The following is a 24,273-nucleotide window of genomic DNA, read 5'->3' as shown; positions in this document are numbered from 1 at the left end:
AATAGACAACACATTTTTTTTAATTCCTAATTACTGAACAAACAAAGTAAAACCACAGATTATTCATCAAACATTGGAACTATTCGATAAATGCTCCAATCATCGTTAACAATCATTACTTACCCTTTTAAAATGTCGTAAGCGCCACGAATGACTCATACATATATATCCTTTTGTGCTTGAAGTAAAATGGGTATAATTAAATGACAAATACCCACAGACGTCATTAAAATGACCATTAGGTTATAATCACTACATGTCAACGCGTTGTGTTTATTATTTCACTAGATTTACATTGACCGGGATATAGACAGTTACTTGTTTTGAGCTCCCGATATTTATATTTATTTTCGGAAATAATTGTGCAGTGATAATGATCCTAAGATTGATGTGTTTTGTGTGTGTGGTTGGGTTTAGTGCGGCGCTTATAACTAAAGGTAGGAAAAGTTTATGTAATCTGTGTTTTTAAAAACCTTAATATGGTCATTGTGCTAGTTTTGCACACGTGTGGTTCACATACATACAGGGAATAGCCAATAACTATAGGCAAATGTATTATGATTATGTTAATATTTACTTCCGAAATACACCGTGTTTTAATTGTTTTCCGTTAAATTTGACACGTTGTTAGGTTCATTATTAAGAACGACTCCGTATATCAGTTTTAGTTAAATTCGCAAAAAAAACTTTTTCCTCGTTTTCATACATAATAAATTAATTAATCAGTGTGCTCTCACCATTAAGAATCATAATTATTCAATTTATTTTCAAGGTATTTATGTTACATGTCAAAACAAATAACATTAGGAAGTGGTAAAGGCTGCCACACACGTGCTCAGTAATTATTTTTATTTTTTTAATAACTCTATAACTTTAAGAGTTAAGATGCTAGTTTCATAGAAAAATTAATTGTAATTCATCTAAAGAACCTTCCCTTCAAATTAACGAAATTCAATAAAAACAAGGTGTATTAACATAATAATATTACAACTTGGTCCCGTTTTTGTCAAAATACAGTCCTTATCACGAAAGCAGTAGGTGGATAATTGAACTCAATGACGAAGTAAAGCATTATCCACACTAATAATATAATAGGAAAGTGTGTGTATGTTTGTTTGTCCGTCTTTCACGGCAAAACGCAGCGACGAATTGACATGATTTTTTAAGTAGCGATAGTTAAAGCGATAGGCTGTTTTTTGTCTCTTTCTAACCGCCCTAAAATGGGGGCGGAAATTTATATGGAGCAATCTACAAATTTTGAATTTGGCGCTAGCGAAACCGCGGGTAAAAGTTAGTAATAAATAAATAAATAAATATTATAGGACATTCTTACACAGATTGACTGAGGCCCACGGTAAGCTCAAGAAGACTTGTGTTGTACTCAGACAACGATATATATAATATATAAATACTTATATACATAGAAAACATCCATGACTCAGGAACAAATATCTGTGCTCATCACACAAATAAATGCCCTTACCGGGATTCGAACCCGGGACCGCGGCGCAGCAGGCAGGGTCACTACCAACTGCGCCAGACCGGTCGTCAAAATAAATAAAGAAAAAATAAATAAATAGATAAATAATTTATTTCCTCGTACACGTGCCAAATAACACCCAGAATTAACGACATAGCATTTCATGAAATACCGTTCGGTCGGGTGCTCGTACCAGTAATTGGCTTAAAAGTTTAAACTTTTCTAACTGGGGTAAAGCCCCCTTTAATGGACCGTTCATAATCCTATAGGCTACTAGACTCGTATCGAATTTAGCACATCAAGTTATTGTTTTCTGTAGTATTTGACTTAAGAAATCAATATTTATAGCTTGCGGGCATTAAAAGTGCGTGATGACTGCGTATTTTTAATTAAAGATGTGTGTATGTTTTTTTTAAATTATGGACTCCGAAAACGGTGTTGGCCAATGGAGTGACGTCTCATAATTCAGATCAACTATGGAAATTAGAGGTAGTAATCTGATCTCCATAGAAGCAACCTCTATTGTATTAAAATTCATAGTTCTTGACGGGTGTGACAATGTGAAATATTTTTTCTAAATATACTGACGTCATGTCATAGATATTCTATAGATTAATATGACTGATGTTGTTTTTGCCTGATCACGTAAAAGTAAACTTTAAATAACTTTTTTGCGGGTTTTTAAGTCGTAATAAAATATGGTACTATTTTTTTTCGTTTAATTAGACAGTAATTAATAATATAAGACATAGTTTGAAAAAGGGTCAAGTAGCCTATAGACACGTGGACTGGTAGTTTTTACTTGTTAGCTTTAGGAAACTAGTTTATGAATAAATATAAAAATATTGTGAAAACTAAAAACAGCATGTAGGCCACAAGGTCTCTTTTTTTACACGTCAATAGGCATTAGGCACAATAAATTAAATATACATAGGGCCATACAATACCTGGGTAAACCTTAAATTTATAATAATCCTCAAAATAAAAATAACAGAGATATAGAAATGAAAATCACAGAATATATAATAGTACAAGTACAGAAGGCTCACTCGTTTGATGTTCACAAAATGCCGCCATGCGAAATTCTTACCTACATTAACAAATGGACCGCACGCGAGCAGCCGACATTGAATTCTATTGCGCCGCGTGAAGGTCGTCACCAGTGAACGGGCCGCGAACTCGCGGCCGCCGGCATGTACTTGTAGCGCGGCGATAGAATCGCGGAGTGAGCCGCCCCTGATAAAATGTAGGGATATAAAAGGTCCCCAGTGCCTAATACATCTAGATTTGGAGGTATAAAGCGTCTTTTTTTTTTAATTATCAAACAGTTTCTAACTGGAAATCTTTTTTTTTAGAAATCTGCATAAAATGCGTCCCCATAAAAGAGTGTCCTGTGTTCGGGAACCTGACGAAAGCGGAGCAGAAGCGGTGGACATCCGACTTCTCCTGCAGACTTCCTAACCTGGATACATCCGGGCTGACTCCTAATGCTAGAGACTATGTAAGTACTACTGCATCATCGTATCACTATTACTAAACATAAACAAGGGCATTTTAAGGAATTGGGGCCCAAAATTAGCAACAGTTGTTAACAAAAATTAACTCGATGTCAGTTCTGTGACGACAATTCAGTGCGTTTTCACATTATCCGATCCGATATCGGATGTCGGACCGATATCCCATCCATTACAGACGTCATCTTATTGGATTTTTTCCATTGAAGTCCTTCCGACAACCGATATCGGATCGGATGATGTGAAAACGGACTAAGAATAACATTTGTCCAGAAACCAACTTTTTTCATGTTTCAAATGTAGATTATTGCTTATAGTTTACGTAATTAACACAAAAGCAATATTTTATTGAAATTACGTGCTTAATTTGTCGTCAGAAAACTGACATCGAGTTAATTTTGTTAACGACTTTCACTAACTTTGGGTCCCAATTTTTGAAAACGCTTATAAATAGTTCAGAATGTGTTTTACTATGGGACCAGCCCCGAAATAGCGAAAAATCGGCTATTTCATACATTTTGGTAGCTTCTTATGCTACTTATAGAGGAGACTATGTGCTACTGCATCCCGTTTATACTGCATTTTAGTATTTTTGGTGAAGGAAAAGATGTCGAGGAAACCGGACTATTTAAGTACCAATAGGATATAGTTTACGCTTGTTCGGTGCAATGCACCTTCAACACGTTCCGGGCCTCGTGCGGCACGTGTGCCCAGTCAGCAATTTACTCTATGTTAGCCAATTTTCATTTACCTAAAATTAGTGCACTTTTGAGAACCGTCGTGGCCGGGTGCATTCGATAACATAACATAACATTCATATAACATTTTAATATTTTAAATAAACAGAATAATCTCTACTCTTCTCCGGACTTTTCATCAACCAACGCGAAACCCGCTCTTCTACATGGTCCTTCGAATCGGATCTCGCGCGTTTAATACTTTGGTTGATAATCGTGTGAGGTGAACGAACTTAAAATCAACGAGTGAGGTTTGCAGCGTTTGAAGGAGTGGAGTAGCAGAGTTTGAACAGCAACAGTAGTGGTATTGGCAGTAACAGAGCAGCGCTAGGAGATATTCAAGTAAGATCTTTCCTTATTTTACTTATATTCATCAATCAACATGGCCTACGTTCAGCGTCAAGCGGAGATTCAACGTCTAATTGAGGCATCTTACGCTAACTTTAGGAAAGACAGTTCGGACAGGAAAACGAAGCTTGAATATTTTAAAACACGTTTAGACACATTAAACTTATTATGGAGTGAGTTCCAGTTTAACCATGAACAGTTGGGTATGGTGGAGAGTCAATCTAGTTCGTATTTTACTAACAGGATTTATGAGAGTACTAAGGAATCATATACCACTTTCCACGCCAAGCTAACAGCAGGGTATCAAGAATTATCCGAGAAAAACATTGAATCTAAGACCGACCTGAACGCTTCAAGTGCAAGCACATTAACAACCGTTAACAGAGAACAAGCAGAGACGGCTGCTAAAGGCGATGCGCCAGGATCCGTCGCCGAGGTAGGAGGAAGCATATTTGGGAAACAGCAAAGGGGAACCGAAAGTAAGATGGACGAGATGATGCGTAAACAACAGGCTAACATAAAAGCCTTCGCGCGGACCGTGAATAACATTCAGATTGACCTATTAACAGAGAAATGGGAGCTAGAGGATACTCTCAAAACATTGGAGGCTCGTTGGTCGGCTATCGATAATTTACACTGGGAAATGGAAAGCGAGGGTTCCCTAGGTGATTCGGCGTATGAAAGTGTGTTTAACATGCATGAAAATACTTATAACATGATGAAGAAAAATATTAACAAAAAGGTGTGGTCTGTAAAACATAAGGTAAAATCAACACCAGTTTTGGACATCCCTACCTTCTACGGAAATTACAATTCTTGGGTCTCTTTCAAAGATTTATTCAGTGAAGCAATTCATAACAATTCGGCCTTATCAAACGCTCAAAAAATGCAATTTTTGAAGTCAAAAGTTAAGGGAGAAGCAGAGCGTCTAATTCAACATCTTCAGATAAGTTCGGAAAATTACGTAGTTTGTTGGGAGATTCTAAATAATCGATACAATAATACTAAATTGATATTCAATTCCCACATGAACATATTATTTGGGCTACCCAACATGCAACAACCGTCTTTAGCCCAAATAAAGAAACTGCATGACACAGCAATGGAATGCTTGCATGCCGTTAAAAATCTAGGAGTAGATATTGCTACGTGGGACCCATTAGTAGTTTACATTTTAACTCAAAAGCTAGACGCTGAGACACACAAAGACTACATAGAATCATTAAAAAACTCGAGGGAGTTACCAGTACTACAGGAGTTCTTTAATTTCTTAGAAGGAAGATTCACGAGTCTAGAAGCATCTCGCCGAAAACAGGAGTCTCTAAACAACAAAGGAAACACTCAACAGTCGACATTTAACAACATTAAGAAACCTATTCAATCATACAATAATCGACCTTATTACAACAGTAACAGTGGAGTTAACAAAAATAACAGTGGAAATGTAACTATTGCGAAAGCTATGCACGTTTCAGGTATCAAATGTCCATTATGCAAACTACAACATGGAATCTACAGCTGTCGACATTTTTTGCAGATGCCTATGGAAAAAAGATTCCAAACGGTCAATAAACTGGCATTATGCATAAATTGCTTATTTAGTCATAATGGAAATGCTTGCAACTCAAATAAAACATGTCAGAAATGTTCAGGTCAACATAACACATTATTGCACGAGGCATGTGCTAGAAATACAACATCAGCAGTTCAGCCATTGACCTCAACTTATGCAACAAATGCAATTACTTCGAATAAGCAGATGGGTTATTCAACAAACATTTCACAGACTACATTCTGTGAAACTTTATTAGCTACTGCCATATTGAAAGTGCAAGCGGCAGATGGCACCTATCACACATTTCGGGCCCTGGTAGACCCCGGAAGCCAAATTTCACTTATAACAGAACGGGCCGCTCAGATACTTAATTTAAAACGAGATAAGTGTTCTGGAGTTATATATGGATTGGGAGAGAAAGAGAACGACTGTAAGGGCAAACTTAAAATACAATGTATGTCGATTTACAATGACTTTACATTTAACGCAAAAGTTTTTATCATGAACAAAGTTGTGAAATGTCTGCCAAGCGAAACATTTTCGAGACCTTCATGGTCCATGATACAGAATCTTAACTTGGCCGATCCAGACTTCAACGTTAGTCGCCCAGTAGATCTGCTTCTAGGATCAGTGATTAATGCGCAGATTATTCTAGATGGTAAAATAAAGGGTGAGGATGAGTACCAACCTCTGGCGCAGGAGAGTCAACTTGGGTGGCTTTTAAGCGGAAATGACGAAGAAGAACTGGAAACCTACCGTTGTAATATAATTATTAACAACTTAGAAGAGATACAACAGTTTTGGGAAGTGGAAGACATAACAGAAGAGGGAAACTTATCACAGGAAGACTTGGAATGCGTAAAGCACTTTGAAGAATACACGAAGAGAACAGTAGACGGAAGATACGAAGTACGCATTCCTATGAAACCTAACTTTCAAGAAAAATTAGGAGAGTCCAAGGCAAAAGCAATAGCCCAATTTAAACACATGGAAAACAAGCTCCAAAAACAGAACAAATTAGCTGAAGCATACAAAGCTTTCATGAAAGAGTATAGTGACTTAGGACATATGAAACCTTCCTTAAACAACAACAAAGTGGAATGCTATTTGCCTCATCACATTGTGGAACGCGCAGAATCCTTAACTTCAAAGTATAGAGTGGTGTACAATGGGTCTAGCAAAACATCAACAGGATACTCATTGAACGAATTAATGTACAGGGGCCCAAATTTACAAAAAGACATACAAACATTGCTATTAAAATGGAGACAGTACGAGTTTGTGTTCTGCGCTGACCTAGAAAAAATGTTCCGTCAAATCTTAGTGCATGAAGATGACCAACACCTTCAGAAAATCATCTGGAGAGACGAGCACGGGATACTACAATCATTTCAGCTTACAACAGTTACATACGGAACAAAAAGTGCAAGCTTTTTAGCCATGATGACACTAAAAAGGCTAGCACGTGACGAACAGGAAAACTACCCAGAAGCGTCCAAAGTTTTAGAAGAATCGTTCTACATGGATGATCTTATACACGGTTCACATTCCATAGAGCAAGCAATAAAACTGATAAACGACATTATCGACTTGTTAAGAACAGCGGGATTTAACTTACGAAAATGGTCCTCAAACAGAGAAGAAGTGTTAGAACATATTATACAGAACAAGCAAGACAATCAAAACCTAACAATTAACTTTAAACAAGATGACATATCTAAAACACTAGGTTTAAGTTGGAATCCAACTGAAGACGTATTTACTTTTCAATGTAAAATTGAAAAGCAGAAAAACAAACCAACAAAAAGAACCCTTCTATCGGACATCTCCAAACTCTTTGACCCACTTGGCTGGCTTGCCCCGCTCAGCATAAAACTCAAAATTTTATTCCAAAAAGTATGGAAACAAACAGTTCAATGGGATCAGCCCATCCCAGATGACATACACTTAGAATGGTCCAAAATACAGGAAGAAATTCACTTAATTAACGATTGCAAAATACCCAGATGGTTGCTATGTAAACAGAATGACGTAATCCAACTACATGGGTACTGTGACGCATCGCTAGAAGCATATGGGTGTGTAGTATATGCACGAACTGAACATCAAACAAAACCAATTCTGGTCGCAGCAAAAACAAAGGTCGTCCCACAGAAGAAACAATTAACACTGCCGAAACTTGAATTATGTGGAGCGCATCTTCTATCAAAACTAATGGCAAAAATAAAAATATCTCTACAACAGCATACTGTGGAAACGTTTGGTTGGTGCGATTCAAAGATCGTCCTCGGATGGTTACAAGGACAGCCAAGCCGCTGGAAACCATTCGTCGCCAATCGAGTAGAACAAATAAAACAGGTGATGACAGAAGAACAATGGCGTTATGTGAAATCGTCAGAAAACCCCGCGGATGCTGCCAGCAGAGGACAAACAGCATCTCAGTTAAAAGACAACTCTTTATGGTGGTCAGGACCAACATGGTTAGCTGATTTCCAGCCAGAACACGAAAGTTGTCAAAAACCAACATATCATACAACAGAAGAGGAGAAAAAATCCTATGTATCAAATGTGGGCCAAAACAATAACAAGCAAGATATTATTCATGATTTATTAAACAAATATAGTTCAATTACAAAAGTAACAAGAATCGTAGCCTACATATTGAGAGCATTCACTTTGAAGCGAAAACGCTTACCCAGCTATCTAACATTACAGGAGTTGCGAAAAGCTAAACGAGCTATAATTAAAAGCGTGCAAAACAAAGAATTAAAAGAAGATATTGAACATTTACGCAGGAATAACAAAGTAGAAACAAGGAGTAAACTTTTCTCATTATATCCATTCCTGGACAACGAACATATACTTAGAGTAGGAGGACGCCTCGAAGAAGCGCATTTACCTTACGAAATGAAACACCCAAAAATCATTCCAAAGGAATCACGTCTTGCTACATTACTAATAGAACATGCCCATATCATAACACTTCACGGAGGCGCCAAGATTACATCAAGCAAGTTGAGAGAAGAGTACTGGGTGATGGGCGGAAACAATAGAGTAAAACAACAAGTTAGAAAATGCGTCAAATGCCAAAAGATCGATGGGCAAAAACAGTATCAACTCATGGGTGATCTACCCGCCGCCCGTGTCAACGAAGCAAAACCATTTTTTCACACTGGAGTGGATTACACAGGGTTTGTTGACATAAAAGCTAGTAACACGCGAGGAAGTCGAACACTGAAAGGTTACATTGCAGTTTTTATCTGCATGGTCACAAAAGCAGTACATTTAGAGCTCGTAACAGAACTAACAAGCTCAGCATTCCTGGCAGCTCTAAGAAGGATGGCCGCCAGGAAAGGAGCCCCAAAGCACCTATACTCAGACCAAGGAACCAATTTTATAGGCGCGAATAACATATTAAAGCAACAGTGGAAGGAAATACAAAACACGTTCGACGATAACTTCTTAGCAGACATTGCCGAGATGGAAATTGAGTGGCATTTCAATGCCCCATCCTGGCCAAGTGCTGGTGGCCTCTGGGAACGAGCAGTGAGGAGTTTGAAACACCATTTAAAACGTGTAGTGGGTGAGCAAAAGCTTACCTTCGAACAGTACTCAACAGTTTTAGCCCAATTAGAAGCTTGCCTAAATTCCCGCCCACTGTGTCCCCTCACCGAAAACATTGATGATTTGAACACACTAACCCCAGCCCACTTCTTACAAGGAAGAGCAGGTGTAACAATAATGGAAACATATGAGGACGCACGCACAAAATGGAGTTTGACACAAAAAATATTCAATGACATTTGGAAAAGGTGGAAATCTGAGTACTTAAGCCTACTTACAGCAAGACAGAAATGGTGCAATCCTCAGAAAAACATAGAAATAGGAGACATAGTGGTCATACACGAAGATAATTTACCAGCAGGAAAATGGGCGCTCGGAAGGGTAATAGACGTACACGCAGGTCAAGATGGTTATGTACGAGTAGTAACACTTAAGACTGAAAAAGGAATACTGAAAAGACCCGTAGTTAAACTTTCTCTCTTGCCTTTGGAAAAGACAAAATCAGAAAATGAACCCTCCAAACAACTGACACAAAACAAAACTAAAAAACCAGCTAAACGGGGTTGCATGACGACAATATTGATGATGCTATTTTATTTCATAACATTTTTGACAACTGGAAATTGCGTCAAAATGACACCTGTCAACGAAGGGCAAGGCCTATACTTCGATAGGCTAGGAACAATGCAGCTAGTTAGGGACGAATGGAAATTAGTCGCGTACTACGACATGAGCCCTTTCTGGGAAGGGGTATCAGCATACAGAAAATACAACGAACAATTAGAAACTATTTGTAAACAAGTAAAAAGCCTTTCACACTGTGACGTCATCCTTCTACAATTACGTCATTCACACGACGAACTGCAACATTACAATAAAGTATTATCAAGACATCAACTAAAACAGCAAACAAGAAAGAAACGCGGATTTTTCAACGGTGTCGGAAATCTAGCAAATACTTTATTTGGAGTCTTAGATGATAAATTTGCTCAACAATATCAAAATGACATAAGTAGTATTAAAGCGAACGAAAACCACATCGTCACAATGTGGAAAAATCAAACATCAATCATTGAAGCCGAATATAACATGCTCCAGAGGACAAGAGATACCATACAAAAGCAACACAAATTAATACACCAGCATCTAATCGCTTTAGAAAAGAGCAACACTGCAATGGAGAAAGAAATTACAGATGCAGAAAGCATATCTCAATTTACATTGATCGCCATGGCAGCAAATAACTTGTTAAACCACCTTAGGACAATCCAAGATATGTTATTAGACACGTTAACTAACATTTATAGCGATAAAATGAATATACATATTATCAGCCCCGAACAACTACAAAAAGAATTAAACATTATATCTGGTCAACTTACGAGCGACCTTACCCTACCAACTGACAACACACAAACCTCCAAAACATTTACAAAGTATTAAAAGTGAAAGCAAGAATGACTGACCAATACATGATATTTGAGATTCGCATCCCATTAACAACACGTGACCGTTATGATATTTACAACATTATTCCGGTCCCGCATAGTTCAGACGGAAATATGATATCTGTTGTCCCCATAGAAAAATACGTAGCGATGAACCTTCAGAAAGATGCATACATTCCACTACAAGAAAAAGATCTCGAACTTTGTATCATACGAGATCCGTTTGCGTACATGTGCCCCCTTAAGGTACCTATATATAAAATGAACATGGATCAAGATTTATGCATAAAGGACGAAAATAAGAATTTACAATGCAAAACAAGCATAGCCGCGTGCCAGAACAAGTGGACTAGTCTATCAAAAGCAAATCAGTATTTATATTTTTGTTGCGACCGGTGTCAGTTTCGAACAATATGTACGGATCGAGTTACAGCACAAACATTGACACGCTCTAACATTATTTACATCGAGGAGAATTGCATTGTAAAAACAGATAACTTTGCAATTCATACGCACATGAACATGCAAAGCAACGCAAATTTAAAGTATAGTATACCTACACCAGAAATCGACCCAATAAACCATATAATAAACATCACTATCGAAAAATTCGAAAACAGCAGCTTAAACTTCAAGGAAAGAAAAGAAGATAAAAATATAGAAGAAAAAATAAAAGCGCTAAAGGAAAGTAAACTCCCAGACGAGAACGACTATTCCATGCATAATATACACCACTACACTTCCATTTATTGCCTTTGGATCATAATAACAATTATGGCAATTGCGTTAGTTTGCCGGAAAAAACGTTGCCAATGGAGACCTCAAAGAACTCCAGAATTCGCAACCGTCTCAGAGGAACCAACAGCAGCAAGCAACATCTCCGTGAGACGCCGGGTGAACCCGCCGCCGCCGCCGCCCCGAGCGAGCGCGAGCGCAGCCTCCACGCCGTACAACACACGTCACACCAGCACCGGTGACATCCGTAACGATAACAAGTGTAGTGTTAGTGCGCAATATCGAGCAAAAAGTGTGAGTGAAGGAGAAATAAACAGTGCGCGAGTGAAAGTGATTACAAGTCCTAAACACGAGATGAGTGAATCAACACACATAGACCGGGGAAGCTCTCCAATTTTAAGAAAAACATCGTTTAGTGAATAGTATTAAGCTGATTGTTTAATCACCTTGTATCATTCTCTTACTCATCTCATCTCATCGTTTGCCCCCCGCAAGATGTTCGGTGCAATGCACCTTCAACACGTTCCGGGCCTCGTGCGGCACGTGTGCCCAGTCAGCAATTTACTCTATGTTAGCCAATTTTCATTTACCTAAAATTAGTGCACTTTTGAGAACCGTCGTGGCCGGGTGCATTCGATAACATAACATAACATTCATATAACATTTTAATATTTTAAATAAACAGAATAATCTCTACTCTTCTCCGGACTTTTCATCAACCAACGCGAAACCCGCTCTTCTACAACGCTAGATTGGATTTGGAAGGTCACGCCAAATCCTGGTATGCCAAAGCGTAGGTACCTCAGGCTCTCGCCTTGGAAAAATCGAGATAACGAAAGGAGGATGATGCATCTACTTAAGAAGGATAGTCAAACTATAGCCACAGTATAATGAAGAATACTATCGTACAGTATGGCCACTCCCGCTCCCCGCTGAAAGTGCCGCCCACCCCCTCTCGCAGCGAGCAGTCGACCTGTCATATTTCACTCATACAGACCTAGTAGGTACGCGAGCTTAGACTGTGTGCTAGGAACGCGCCTCTTTCATATATTTGATCGCCAGTGTCCGAGGTGTGCTATAGCTTCACCTACTCTTTTTATGCAAGAACATGCATAGATACAAAGAGGATCGAGTATTATAAAGAGTTACTGTCAAAGTAAAATGGGTTATCACAGTGCATAGACTGCCATCTCTCGACACAGGCTTGAAACTTTTGAACCTCAGTTTTGACAATTTGGCCCGTATTCTTAGCTTGATATGTGTTAAAATGTCAAATATTAATATAAGCGCCATCTAGCCGAGCGTACCCCAAAGGTGTATCGCCATCTAGCTCACCGTAACTTTTTCTGTATGGTTTTGAGGTACGTCTTTTTCTTAGACTTTATCTGTCTATACGGAGTTACATATGTCTTTGATAGATAGGAGTAAACTGTATGGCAAGGCAAACTAGCTTCGGATTACATCCATATTCATACAATGCAATGGTATCTAACTAACTATTGATAAACATAGATAGAAAATATTCCGATCCCGATTGAGTATGAATATAAAAACCGGCCAAGAGCGTGTCGGGCCACGCTTAGTGTAGGGTTCCGTAGTTTTCCGTATTTTTCTCAAAAACTGCTGAACCTATCAAGTTCAAAACAATTTTCCTAGAAAGTCTTTATAAAGTTCTACTTTTGTGATTTTTTTCATATTTTTTAAACATATGGTTCAAAAGTTAGAGGGGGGGGGACGCACTTTTTTTTCCTTTAGGAGCGATTATTTCCAAAAATATTACTAATATCAAAAAACGATCTTAGTAAACACTTATTCATTTTCAAATACCTATCCAACAATATATCACATGTTGGGGTTGGAATGAAAAAAAATATCAGCCCCCACTTTACATGTAGGGGGGTACCCTAATAAAACATTTTTATTCATTTTTTATTTTTGCACTTTGTTGGCGTGATTGATATACATATTGGTACTAAATTTCAGCTTTCTAGTGCTAACGGTTACTGAGATTATCCGCGGACGGACGGACGGACGGACGGACGGACGGACGGACGGACGGACGGACGGACAGACAGACATGGCGAAACTATAAGGGTTCCTAGTTGACTACGGAACCCTAAAAATAGGCTAACTAAAATACATAAACGATTAAAGCATTTATGCGATGTTCCACGATTAAAGGTTCCTTGTGCTTCACCTGAAATAAGGACGAATGTGGATATTGCTCTAAATTTTAAGTTTTGACATTTTACTTTCGATTGCATTAATGAAAATAATATTAGGTATTTTAGTTTTATTCATGATCATATTTTAGAATTGACTTTTTACTCCAATTGCTGTGTTTATGTGTGATTTGTTATATAATATTTAAATTTACGTGATTATTCCTTTTGTGTAAATGAACATTTGACGATTATGTGTTTTGGCGAAACTGTATAAATATTTACTTTAAGTAAGTAAGTAAGTAAGTAAATATTCTTTTCATCACACCCGCACTTTAAATGTGCTATTGCGCGCAGGCAGAGCGTGAGTTATAGAAAAATCGTTCTCCCAAGGGAATAATGAAATTTCTTGTACCGCACTTAACTTTTTTACATCTATTTACATATTTTTTACATTGCGAGTGTGATGAAAAACATTGTGTGTAACTCGGGGAGTATGAATATTACAAACTCGAGTCTTTAAATCGCTCCGGCAAGCCGTCGCGATTTAACTTACTCTCGTTAGTAATATTCAACTTCCTCCCCTTGTTGCACAATGTACTATTATTGCACCACAAGGATAACAGATTACAAATAGCAGACATTAAACATAGGTAGCAACAGGCGGTCTTATCGCTGTAAGCGATCTCTACCAGACAACCTTAGGGTAGCAGGAAATAAAGAACAGACATTTTGAAAATGGTAGTGCAAGAAATAATTAAAGGAATAGAAAAATTACACATACACTAAGTTAAAATCGTCTTTAATTGGTGTAGTAAAAAAAATAATTGTATGAATAGATTAAGATCATCATTTTCATGTCACTTTGCGACGAGGTAGTTGATACTCACTTTTATGTAAAACTATGTAAACCTGCATGCACACTATCTTATGCAAATAAATGAATTATGAATTTCTAATGAATTTTCAGATGAAAACGACCTTATTGCTTTAGAGACAGTAGAAACATATTCAGTGTCCTTTTGTAACAGATAGCCACAAACGTAATTACCACAATTATTTACACAAGCCGACAAATATGTAGCGACACTATTTATTATCGTGACACGAATGTAACATTTATTTACGGTAAAATAGAGAACAGGGACTAACTACATAATATATCACGTTGTTAAGACATATTTTATCGTAATTAGCGATTATTTTAGCGTTGTATTATTTGCGCACATCATAAAAAATATGATAATATTATTACACTAATAAACTCACGCCTGTATTCCTGAAAGGGGTAGGCATAGCACATTTGGCAGGCTGGCAATTATGTGGCGATGACGGCAACATCATGCATCGACCGATGACGTCACACTGATTAATCGGCGCGGTGGATAAATTGCAATTTTAATGACAAGCATGCATCAGGAGAAAATAAATTAATACATTTTCTGTACACCTTGCGTTTTATTCTCGCACTTCTTCGCAAAGTAGTACATTTCTTTTCTGTTCGAAACTCCAATGTTATACTAATCTCTTCTTGTTATCAACTAATTATTTATCAAACTATAATTAACATCCCTTACTTTCACAGATATGCTGTCCTCATACGAACGCAGTCAACTTTGCAAACCGAAGACCAGAGAGTCATGCATCACAAATCAGTACAAAACATCCAAGATCTACCGACAATTACGATTCAACGCCAAACCCTGACGAATATGAGAGGCAAAGACAGCCAGAAAATGTATGGATGACCCAAGAAACTAATGATAATGGGAAAGAATATGATAGTCAACGCATGCTGTTTTGGCAGCAAGGGTTTGACAGTATTTTTAATAGACCAAACAGGCCTCTTCAGAGTATGTTTGGGAGCAATCCGTTTCAAAACCCGTACTTCATGGGGAAACCGAGGACGCAACCTAATCAGAGGGGGCCGAGAGGGCGCACAGGCGGATTCGGCCCAGGATCGGGTGGTTTCGGCCAAGGATCGGGCGGATTCGGTCAAGGATCGGGCGGATTCGGCCAAGGATCGGGTGGTTTCGGGCAGAACTCGGGTGGTTTCGGGCAGAACTCGGGTGGATTTGGACAAAGTTCAGGTGGATCCAGGCAGAATTCGGGTGGCTTCGGACAAGGTTCGGGTGGTAATGGGCAATGTTCATTGACAAGTTTCCCGCCGGAACCCAACAAGGGTTGCTGCGGTCGGGATGTGTCTGATGCTGACAGGATCATAGGTAAATATACTGTCAACTGACCTATTATTAACACGCTTTTATTAGGTCGTCGTGTATGTAACTATGTATGTAATGGAATCTAAGGAAGCTAATTTAACCATTTTCCAGGAGTCGTAGCGTAATGAAAATTGGCAGCTATATGTAGTTCCGATGACAATACAATAATATGGTACTGTTGAGCTGATCTGATGATTGAGTCGGAAATATGAACTGGAACTACATGATGGAACATCGAATCATAGCCGTTTTTGGGTTTCTTCTTCTTCTTGTTGTGCCATGTCCTCATCGGACGTCGGCGACCATCTCTCGGAACTTATTCCTGTCCTGTGCTATTCTGCTCAGAATGGCAGCGTTCTCATTACTAGTCCAGCTTTTAATATTATTCATCCAGGTTAGCTTCCTTCCTCCTCTACTTCTCTTGCCCTCTATTTTGCCTTCTATTATTTTCCTTAAAAATTGATATTTATTGTTCCTGTATATATGTCCAAAATAAGAAATTTTTCTTTTTTTACTGTTTGTAAAAGTTCTAATTTTTTCTTCATTCTTTGTAGAACTTCTACATTGGTTATTCGATCTCTCCATGATATTTTCAGCATTCTTCGGTAGAGCCACATTTCAAAAGCATTTATTTTTGCCTCTATCTTTCGGTTTATGGTCCAGCTTTCGACCCCATACAAAAATACAGATAGCACGTAACATTTAACCATTCTCCATCGAAGTTTTAGGTTTATGTCCTTATTGGTGAACAGTTTGTTCATTTTCATGAATGTGCTTCTTGCCATCTCCATTCTTATACGTATCTCTTTCTGTGGATCCCAGTTTTCGTTAAGATAGCTTCCTAAATATTTGTAATGTTTGACTCTTTCAAGTGGTTGGCCGTTAATAGACAGTGTGGTCGGACCTTCTGATGAACTTGTGTTCTTTCTCATTATCATATACTTGGTCTTCGTTATGTTCATTTTTAAGCCGTAATCTTCCACGACAGTATTTAAGCGGTTTAAAAGAGTTTGAAGTTCTTGAAGGGAGTGAGCTAAGATAACGGTATCATCGGCGTATCGGAGGTTATTAACCACTGTACCGTTCACTTTGATACCAGTTTCAACGCCATCGAAAGCTTCTTGAAATATAGTTTCAGAGTACAGATTAAATAATAGTGGTGACAGGATACACCCCTGTCTCACTCCTTTACGTATTTTGATATCATCAGTGCCATATGGTCCGATTTTAATGTGTGCTGACTGGTTCCAGTACAGGTTTCTGATAATTCTTTGGTCTTTGCTGTCTATTTCGGTCTTATTGAGTATATGCATTAGTTTTTCGTGTTTTACGTTGTCGAATGCTTTCTCAAAATCTATAAAACATGCATACACTTCATTGTTTCTTTCCTGTTCCAGCGCCCCACGCTTTTACAATCAAATATTATAATTAAAAGCACATAGTTTTTAAACTTCAGCTCACAAATAGAGACAACTTGAACGATCCATAATTTATTTTTGGCTTTTACGTGCATTTATAAAAGCGTGTTTTATAGTGTTTTTTAAACTATTAATTTATTTCAATTTATAAACATCTTCCAGCTTGATTGATACCGAAGCTCCGTAATTAAGACTCAGTAATGTCTATATATATCTAGTACATCGCGAAATAGCATATACATTAATATTATCACGAATATTTTATATTTGCTAAGTCCTCATTACAAAGTTCATTAAGTAAATCAATTTGACGACCGTTCTGGCCTAGCGCGTATAGTGATTAGTGACCCAGCCTGCTAAGCCGCGGTCCTGTATTCGAATCCCAGTGAAGGGCAATTATTTGAGTGATGGGGAATATTTGTTCCTGAGTCATAGATGTATATAAGTAAAAATGTTTATTGTATTGATTATATATATCGTTGTCTGAGTACCCACAACACAAGCCTTCTTGAGCTTACTGTGGGACTCAGCCAATCTGTGTAAGAATGTCCTATAATGTCCTATAAAATGTCTGTTCTAGGTGGAAAGACAACAGAGATCGACCAGTTCCCTTGGACGGTGCTACTGAACTCTAAATTCACGAATGGAAGAACGACGGCCGAGTTCAGTTGCGGCGGGTCGCTAATCAGTGCGCGCTATGTACTCACAGCCGCTCACTGTTTATATGACGAGACCTCTCGACTGTCAGAGTAAGTTTAAATACCTACAACTTGGGTTGGTGTACCTGGAATATTATTCGGATTCAGTAAAATTGAGATATTGTGTCGAGTCGGGCGTTGTTAATAGATACTGGAATAGCCCGAAACAGATCAGAAAATGATTGATCTAAGAGATTTTACGAGTAGGCTTTGGATGATTTAGTTTTTAAAAACCAAGGATAGATTTAAGAAGTGGATCCAACAAGATTTTTGATGTGGCCTTTTTTAGGAATAGGCGGAGGTCTCTCTACTATATCTTTAAGCTCCAATTTGGTATGCAGTTCCTATGCCAATATTTAGGGTTGAAGTGTAGTCTGTATCGGCCCTAAGGCGGGATTCATTTAATTTGCGGATATAATTCAAGAAATATTTCCCAGTTCCGTTTTCAGCAGTCAAATCAAAGGCCGTTGTTTCGTTTTACCTCAAATTTAAGTAGCTATATTTTCATCTTCAACAGGGCACTGGTTTCCTCACAATCACCTTTTGTTTCAGTGTCGAAGTATATCTAGCGGAATACGACAAGCGTACGTTCCCTCGCGACTGCATGATCAGTCCTGGCGAAGGACGGAGGTGCATCGAAAACATCGCTATGCGGGCTGAAGACGTAGTGCTCCACCCTCAGTATGATGACACTAGACTGCAGAATGACATAGCCTTGATACGGCTAAAAGGAACCGCTCCTTACACAGGTACTTACTTTACTAACCCAGAATCTTGACTCCTGATACAAGTACAAGCGAACGCCACATTACCCTACCTTTTGCGCAGTAACCGTAGAACTATTTCTATGGTAGTTTACGCACTAGGTCCGAAGAATGACGGAAAGAAATCGGATGACGGAGATCGGATCGGATTTAGATTGGACGTAGTTCGAGACACTGCTGTTCAAGAACGCGAGCCAAGCGTGCAGTCTATGCGACCAATCCCGATGCGAAATCATAGACCAATCGCGTTGCAGCGTTCCACCAAGGAACATGAAACGAGAATGATCAATCGAAATGACACACTTTTTTAAGAACTCGCCTGGTGGGCGCTCGTGTACTTTGCTCAGATGCTGGAGAACCCGCTGGGCGGGTTGTCGCAATACAAGCGGGCAGTTATAAAACTAAACTTATAAACCGGTTTCTGACGTAGTGCGCCATTTTTATCTGGTAAATTTGTGAACTATTTTACCGTTACTTTTGAAATAATTGGTTTATAGCATTTGGGCCATTTTTTCAAAGTTGTACTCCACTTTTTTTGTAACATGGGTAGTTTTTACGCGATTAATACTCAGAATCGCGAGCTCTTTCGATCCTGGTAGGAGAAAAAAAATGTCCCAAGATTTCCATACATTTTTTCGAACCTTCCATTCCGTTACCGCCATACAAAATGTATGAAAAAATGGTAACAGAATGGGAAAAAACCTTGGGACACTTTTTTTCTCCTATAAGAATTGAAAGAGCTCGCGATTCTGAGTGGAAAACACATAAAAAATTCCAAATCCAAAAAAAAGTGGGGTGGACAACTGTGAAAAAATGGCCTATTTAGTAATTCTGGTTTTTTTCTGACCAAGTAACAAAATCCTCATTTGCGGTCAATGCGGCACAACTGGTTTTGTAAAACATTAATTAACAAGCCATGTAATTAAGCTCTGAATGCGAGATCAGAAACATGCTGGTTAATCTACTGTTTCTGTTAATTACATTATATTGTAGTCAAATATGCATTTTACATTTTATCATTATGTTAATCATTCGCACGAGTAATAATTTTAATTTAAAGTTCGGTAGCATTTTGATTATAGTTATATATTTTACCTACAGAAAACCGCACGCACATAATAATAATTATTAAATTATTATCCTGAAAGCGAATAAATCTCTGTTTAATCTGCAATACTTAAAGAGCATTTTAATCGAATCTTTCTTTCATGAGTTTTATCAATTAAATCAATTTAATGTTACTTAAGTATCAATGAAAACATCTAGCTGTTTGTAACTATCATATTGATATAATAAGCACAAACATTAATTCAAAGTGAGACATTCCAAATAGTAATAAAATTCTGAGAAACCAACACAAAAATGCAAACTTTTCCAGTGTAATTTACATGGCCACTTATCAAATATATTTTCCATTTTCAGACTACATTCGCCCAATCTGCCTGCCCCTAATAAACGTGGACAGCCCTGACTTTTCCAACCTGCCTTTATCCGTGGCCGGCTGGGGCCGGAACGGCCGCTACCAATCCGACGTGAAGCAATCCACAGTCGTCCACCTAGTGCCCCAAGGGGAGTGTAAGGCGCACTACCCGCACCTGACGCGAAGGCACGTGTGCGCAGCGGGGCACACTGGGGAAGACACGTGCAAGGGGGACTCGGGGGGGCCCCTCATGATGCTGTATAGAGGGAAGCACTTCGTCGCGGGCATCGTGAGCGGGAAGAGGGCCGACTCGCCTTGCGGGTCCACAGTGCCGTCGCTCTATACTAATGTGTTTAACTATTTAGATTGGATTAAGGCTAATATCCGAAATTAGAGACTTTGCAAGATTTCTGATATTTTTAAATAAAATTTGAGATAATTATCTTAAAACAATAGTTATAAGATGACGCAGATCTTAGATTTGAACAATGTTAATAACGTGACGTAGAAATTTATATCAAAAAGACGTTTTTAATTGAGGAAATGTTACTATTGATAAATCAAAATAATATTTTAAGGATATATGTATAAATCTAGTTCTGTTCATTAAAGAACATACTATATTATTTTCTTTCTTGTTTATTCGGATGTACAGCAGGTACACAGAGGAAGACACGTGCAAGAAGGACACGGGGGGGGGGGGGGGTATAGAGGGAAGCGCTTCGTTGCGGGCATCGTGAGCGTGAAGAGGGCCGACTCGCCTTGCGGGTCCACAGTGCCGTCGCTCTACACTAATGTGTTTAACTATTTACATTGGATTCGGAGTAACATTAGGAATTAAGTATTCGCCAAGGACAAGTAGACTTGACTATCTCAATTTTGTTAGACTAATTACGAGTAGGTAATTGCATAAGAATTTTGTCGAATAAAGAACATTGAAATATACCTATGTATTATATTAGTGTATTTTTTGCATGCACATAACAACACTCATACAGTTTTTAGTATTTCGTACAAAAAAAGTACAAAAGAAACTCTAGTGCGATTGTCCGTTTGTCTGTCTGTCTGTCTGTCCGTCTACCTGTCTATCCGTCTGTCTATCGCATTGCTAAACTACTAACCCTATCGATTTAAAATTTGGAATAGTTTTATTTAACGCACCTACAATCATTTATGTATTGAATATTCATATATAAATATTCGAGTAACTTTTACTATGGGACGCCAGTAACCGTTGGCAGGCCTGTTGTATCCGTAAATTGTGCATGGCGCCAACTGCACGAGATTTATGTAGCTACGCGAAAAATTGATAACTGGATGAATAGCCGCCTTTACACAGTCGCTCTATCGCGCGTTCCCGGAGCGTACAGGATAGCGAGCGGTTAAGCCTGTGCGCGCAATCGCGCGCGATTGCGTGTTGTTGGTTTTTAAGGTTCACGTTCTTTCGCGCGTGATTGCGCGTCGAAGTTTTTGAGAACGAAAAGAGTGTGCGAGTAAAGGCTAATCGTGCGCGATATACTGGTTATTATTGTTTATTGTTATAATAGTATTGATTTATTAAGAGCAAGTAATTCAACCACTAATTATTTAGTCCACGAGCGTGTGTCCGCCATCTTGCGCGCGCGAATGAACGTACGTGTAAAGACAACCTCAACCACGCGATTGCGCGTCCGCTCCAGCGCACGCAATCGCGCGTTCTTTCCCTTCCCCTCCCGTCGTCTTTACACGCGCATTCTTTCATACGCGATTGCGCAATCACGCGCGATAGAGCGTCTGTGTAAAGGCGGCTAATGTAAAGTTGGAAACCAGTTTTTGTTCTTACGCAGAACGGGCGATAATGAAAGTTTTTTTTTTTCATGTACAGTCAACCAATTGGAACCCTAGGCCACTGTAGAAAGCACAAACTGCGGCCAGAAAGCTGGGCATCCTAAATAAGGTGAAGCGATACTTCACACCTGGACAGCTTCTAACACTCTATAAAGCTCAAGTCCGATCCTGTATGGAGTATTGCAGCCACCTGTGGGACGGCTCAGCCAAATACCAACTCGCTGCTTTGGACTCAGTGGAGCGCAGAGCCAGGAGGATGATTGGCGACAAGAAGCTAACGGCCAAGCTACAGTCTTTGGCCCATCGGCGGAAAGTCGCTAGTCTGTCGGTGTTTTACAGGTTGCACTTCGGGGAGTGTGCTCATCAAGAGCTACACGAGCTTATTCCACCGTCCCCATTCTACCATCGGACTCTTAGACGCACGGCCGGTCTCCATCCTTACTTGGTGGATATTCCACGAATCCGCACGAAGCGCTTTGCTTCTTCTTTTCTTATGCGCACTGCCAAGGAGTGGAATTCCTTGCCGGCGGCTATATTTCCGAGCTCATATAACCCGGCAACCTTCAAATCAAGAGTGAACAGGCATCTTCTGGGCGAGCTCACTCCATCGTAGGCCACGTCTTTGCCTTTGGCTAGTCTGTGGTCAAGAGTAAGCCCATTTATAATTAAAAAAAAAAAAAAAGAGCTATGTCATAGTGACGTTATAAATCATGTTGTAAGAAATCTCTTACTGTTTGTCATTTTGACATGGTTGTAGAATGGCCAGGGTTGCAATTGGTTGACTGTACCTTCCTAAATACACAGACTAGAGTCAGTAGAGTCAAGCCAAGATAAGGTGGCAACGTTTTTGATAAGCTTGTGTGACAGGGACAGCGCGATGGCATTGACATTACGCTGTCTTTGTCACACAGTGTTATATGTATCCATACTTACTATACTTACATACATACATACAATCACGCCTGTATCCCATAAAGGGGTAGGCAGAGCACATGCGAAACTACTAAAGTCTCAGTGCCACTCTTGGCAATTAAAGGGTTGAAAGAAAACGAAAATTGTGACATTGCAGTGACTGGTTGCCAGCCTCTCGCCTACGCCACAATTTCACCCAAATCCCACAGTCGACTTCTATGACACCCACGGGAAAAAGTGGGTGGTGAAATTCTTAACCCATCACCACACGGGTAACTTACTTACTTAGTAATATTATAAATGGGAAAGTGTGTGTGTCTGTTTGTTTGTCCGTCTTTCACGGCAAAACGGAGCGGTAACTGGACGTGATTTTTTAAGTGTAGATAGTTTAAGGGATGGAGAGTGATATAGGCTACTTTTTGTCTCTTTCTAACCCCCCTCTTCCCTAAAATGGGGGGTGGAAGTTTGTATGGAGCATTCCGCAATTCGCATTTAACGCGAGCGAAGCCGCGGGCTAAAGCTAGTAACATATATAAGTCAGTATGGGCATAGATTAAATTCTATTTTCTCTGGTATGGGAGCACAATTGATTAAAATTGCCTATTAACTAAAAAAGATTATAAACTGTAATTCTGGAAGAGCGAGGTCTCCTGATACAGGTACTTCGTACCCACTAGGAGGACGGATGGAGGAGGATGTTGATTTTTTATAAAATAAATCATTTTCATTTTCATTTTCATTTTCATTTTCATTTTCAATTTCATTTTCATTTTCATTTTCATTTTCATTTTCATTTTCATTTTCATTTTCATTTTCATTTTCATTTTCATTTTCATTTTCATTTTCATTTTCATTTTCATTTTCATTTTCATTTTCATTTTCATTTTCATTTTCATTTTCATTTTCATTTTCATTTTCATTTTCATTTTCATTTTCATTTTTATTTTCATTTTCATTTTCATTTCATTTCATTCAACTATAACAAAATAGCATGCATGAATGCTAGTCCCGTACCTTATCCACAAATACACCGAAATACCGGGTTATTCCGAGGCCTGTCTCGTCTGACGGATGATGATGGATTCAGAGGTCACCACTTACCACTAGATGGCGCAACCTAATTTATCGCAAATTATAAATGCAGACATCAATCGCAATGAAAAAATCGACAGTGATCGACTCTGGCCAACGCGGGACTCGAACCCACATCCTTGGATTGCCGGTCCAATGCGTTACCAATTGCGCCAGCCGGCCATCCGTCCATGACTGCGAATTTAACCATTACGACTGTAACAACCCACCAACCTAATTTAGTTTACAAGATGCATTTCACAAGAATGTCCATTACAAAATGCTTTTAATTTGTATGGCAGCTACTTTAAATTCTTCAATGATTCTGTAAAGCTCGAGAATATACTGCTAATGTGTTATTCAAGTCGTGAAATATTGTCAGACGCAAAATCGCTTTT

At 38.8% G+C, this 24,273-nt stretch overlaps 1 protein-coding gene and 1 non-coding gene across 2 annotated transcripts; one reads left to right on the top strand and one right to left on the bottom strand.

Annotated features, from left to right (window-relative positions):
- The first annotated feature begins 277 nt into the window (after positions 1-277).
- LOC125233302 (serine protease easter-like) lies at positions 278-20,571 on the top strand. The gene is made up of 6 exons (XM_048139263.1): positions 278-437; positions 2,836-2,981; positions 15,129-15,768; positions 17,764-17,932; positions 18,434-18,630; positions 20,068-20,571. The coding sequence occupies exons 1-6, from the start codon at positions 374-376 to the stop codon at positions 20,457-20,459; spliced, it is 1,608 nt and encodes a 535-aa protein (XP_047995220.1). The 5' UTR covers positions 278-373; the 3' UTR covers positions 20,460-20,571.
- A 3,415-nt stretch (positions 20,572-23,986) lies between these two features.
- Trnaa-ggc lies at positions 23,987-24,058 on the bottom strand. The gene has a single exon. It is a non-coding gene; the product is annotated as a tRNA-Ala (tRNA).
- Positions 24,059-24,273: the final 215 nt, after the last annotated feature.

This window comes from Leguminivora glycinivorella, chromosome 14 (genome assembly GCF_023078275.1).
Source record: "Leguminivora glycinivorella isolate SPB_JAAS2020 chromosome 14, LegGlyc_1.1, whole genome shotgun sequence".
Classification (NCBI taxonomy): Eukaryota; Metazoa; Arthropoda; class Insecta; order Lepidoptera; family Tortricidae; genus Leguminivora; species Leguminivora glycinivorella.
The sequence above is the reverse complement of the archived record's forward strand: the minus strand, read 5'-3'. Positions and strand labels throughout refer to the sequence as shown.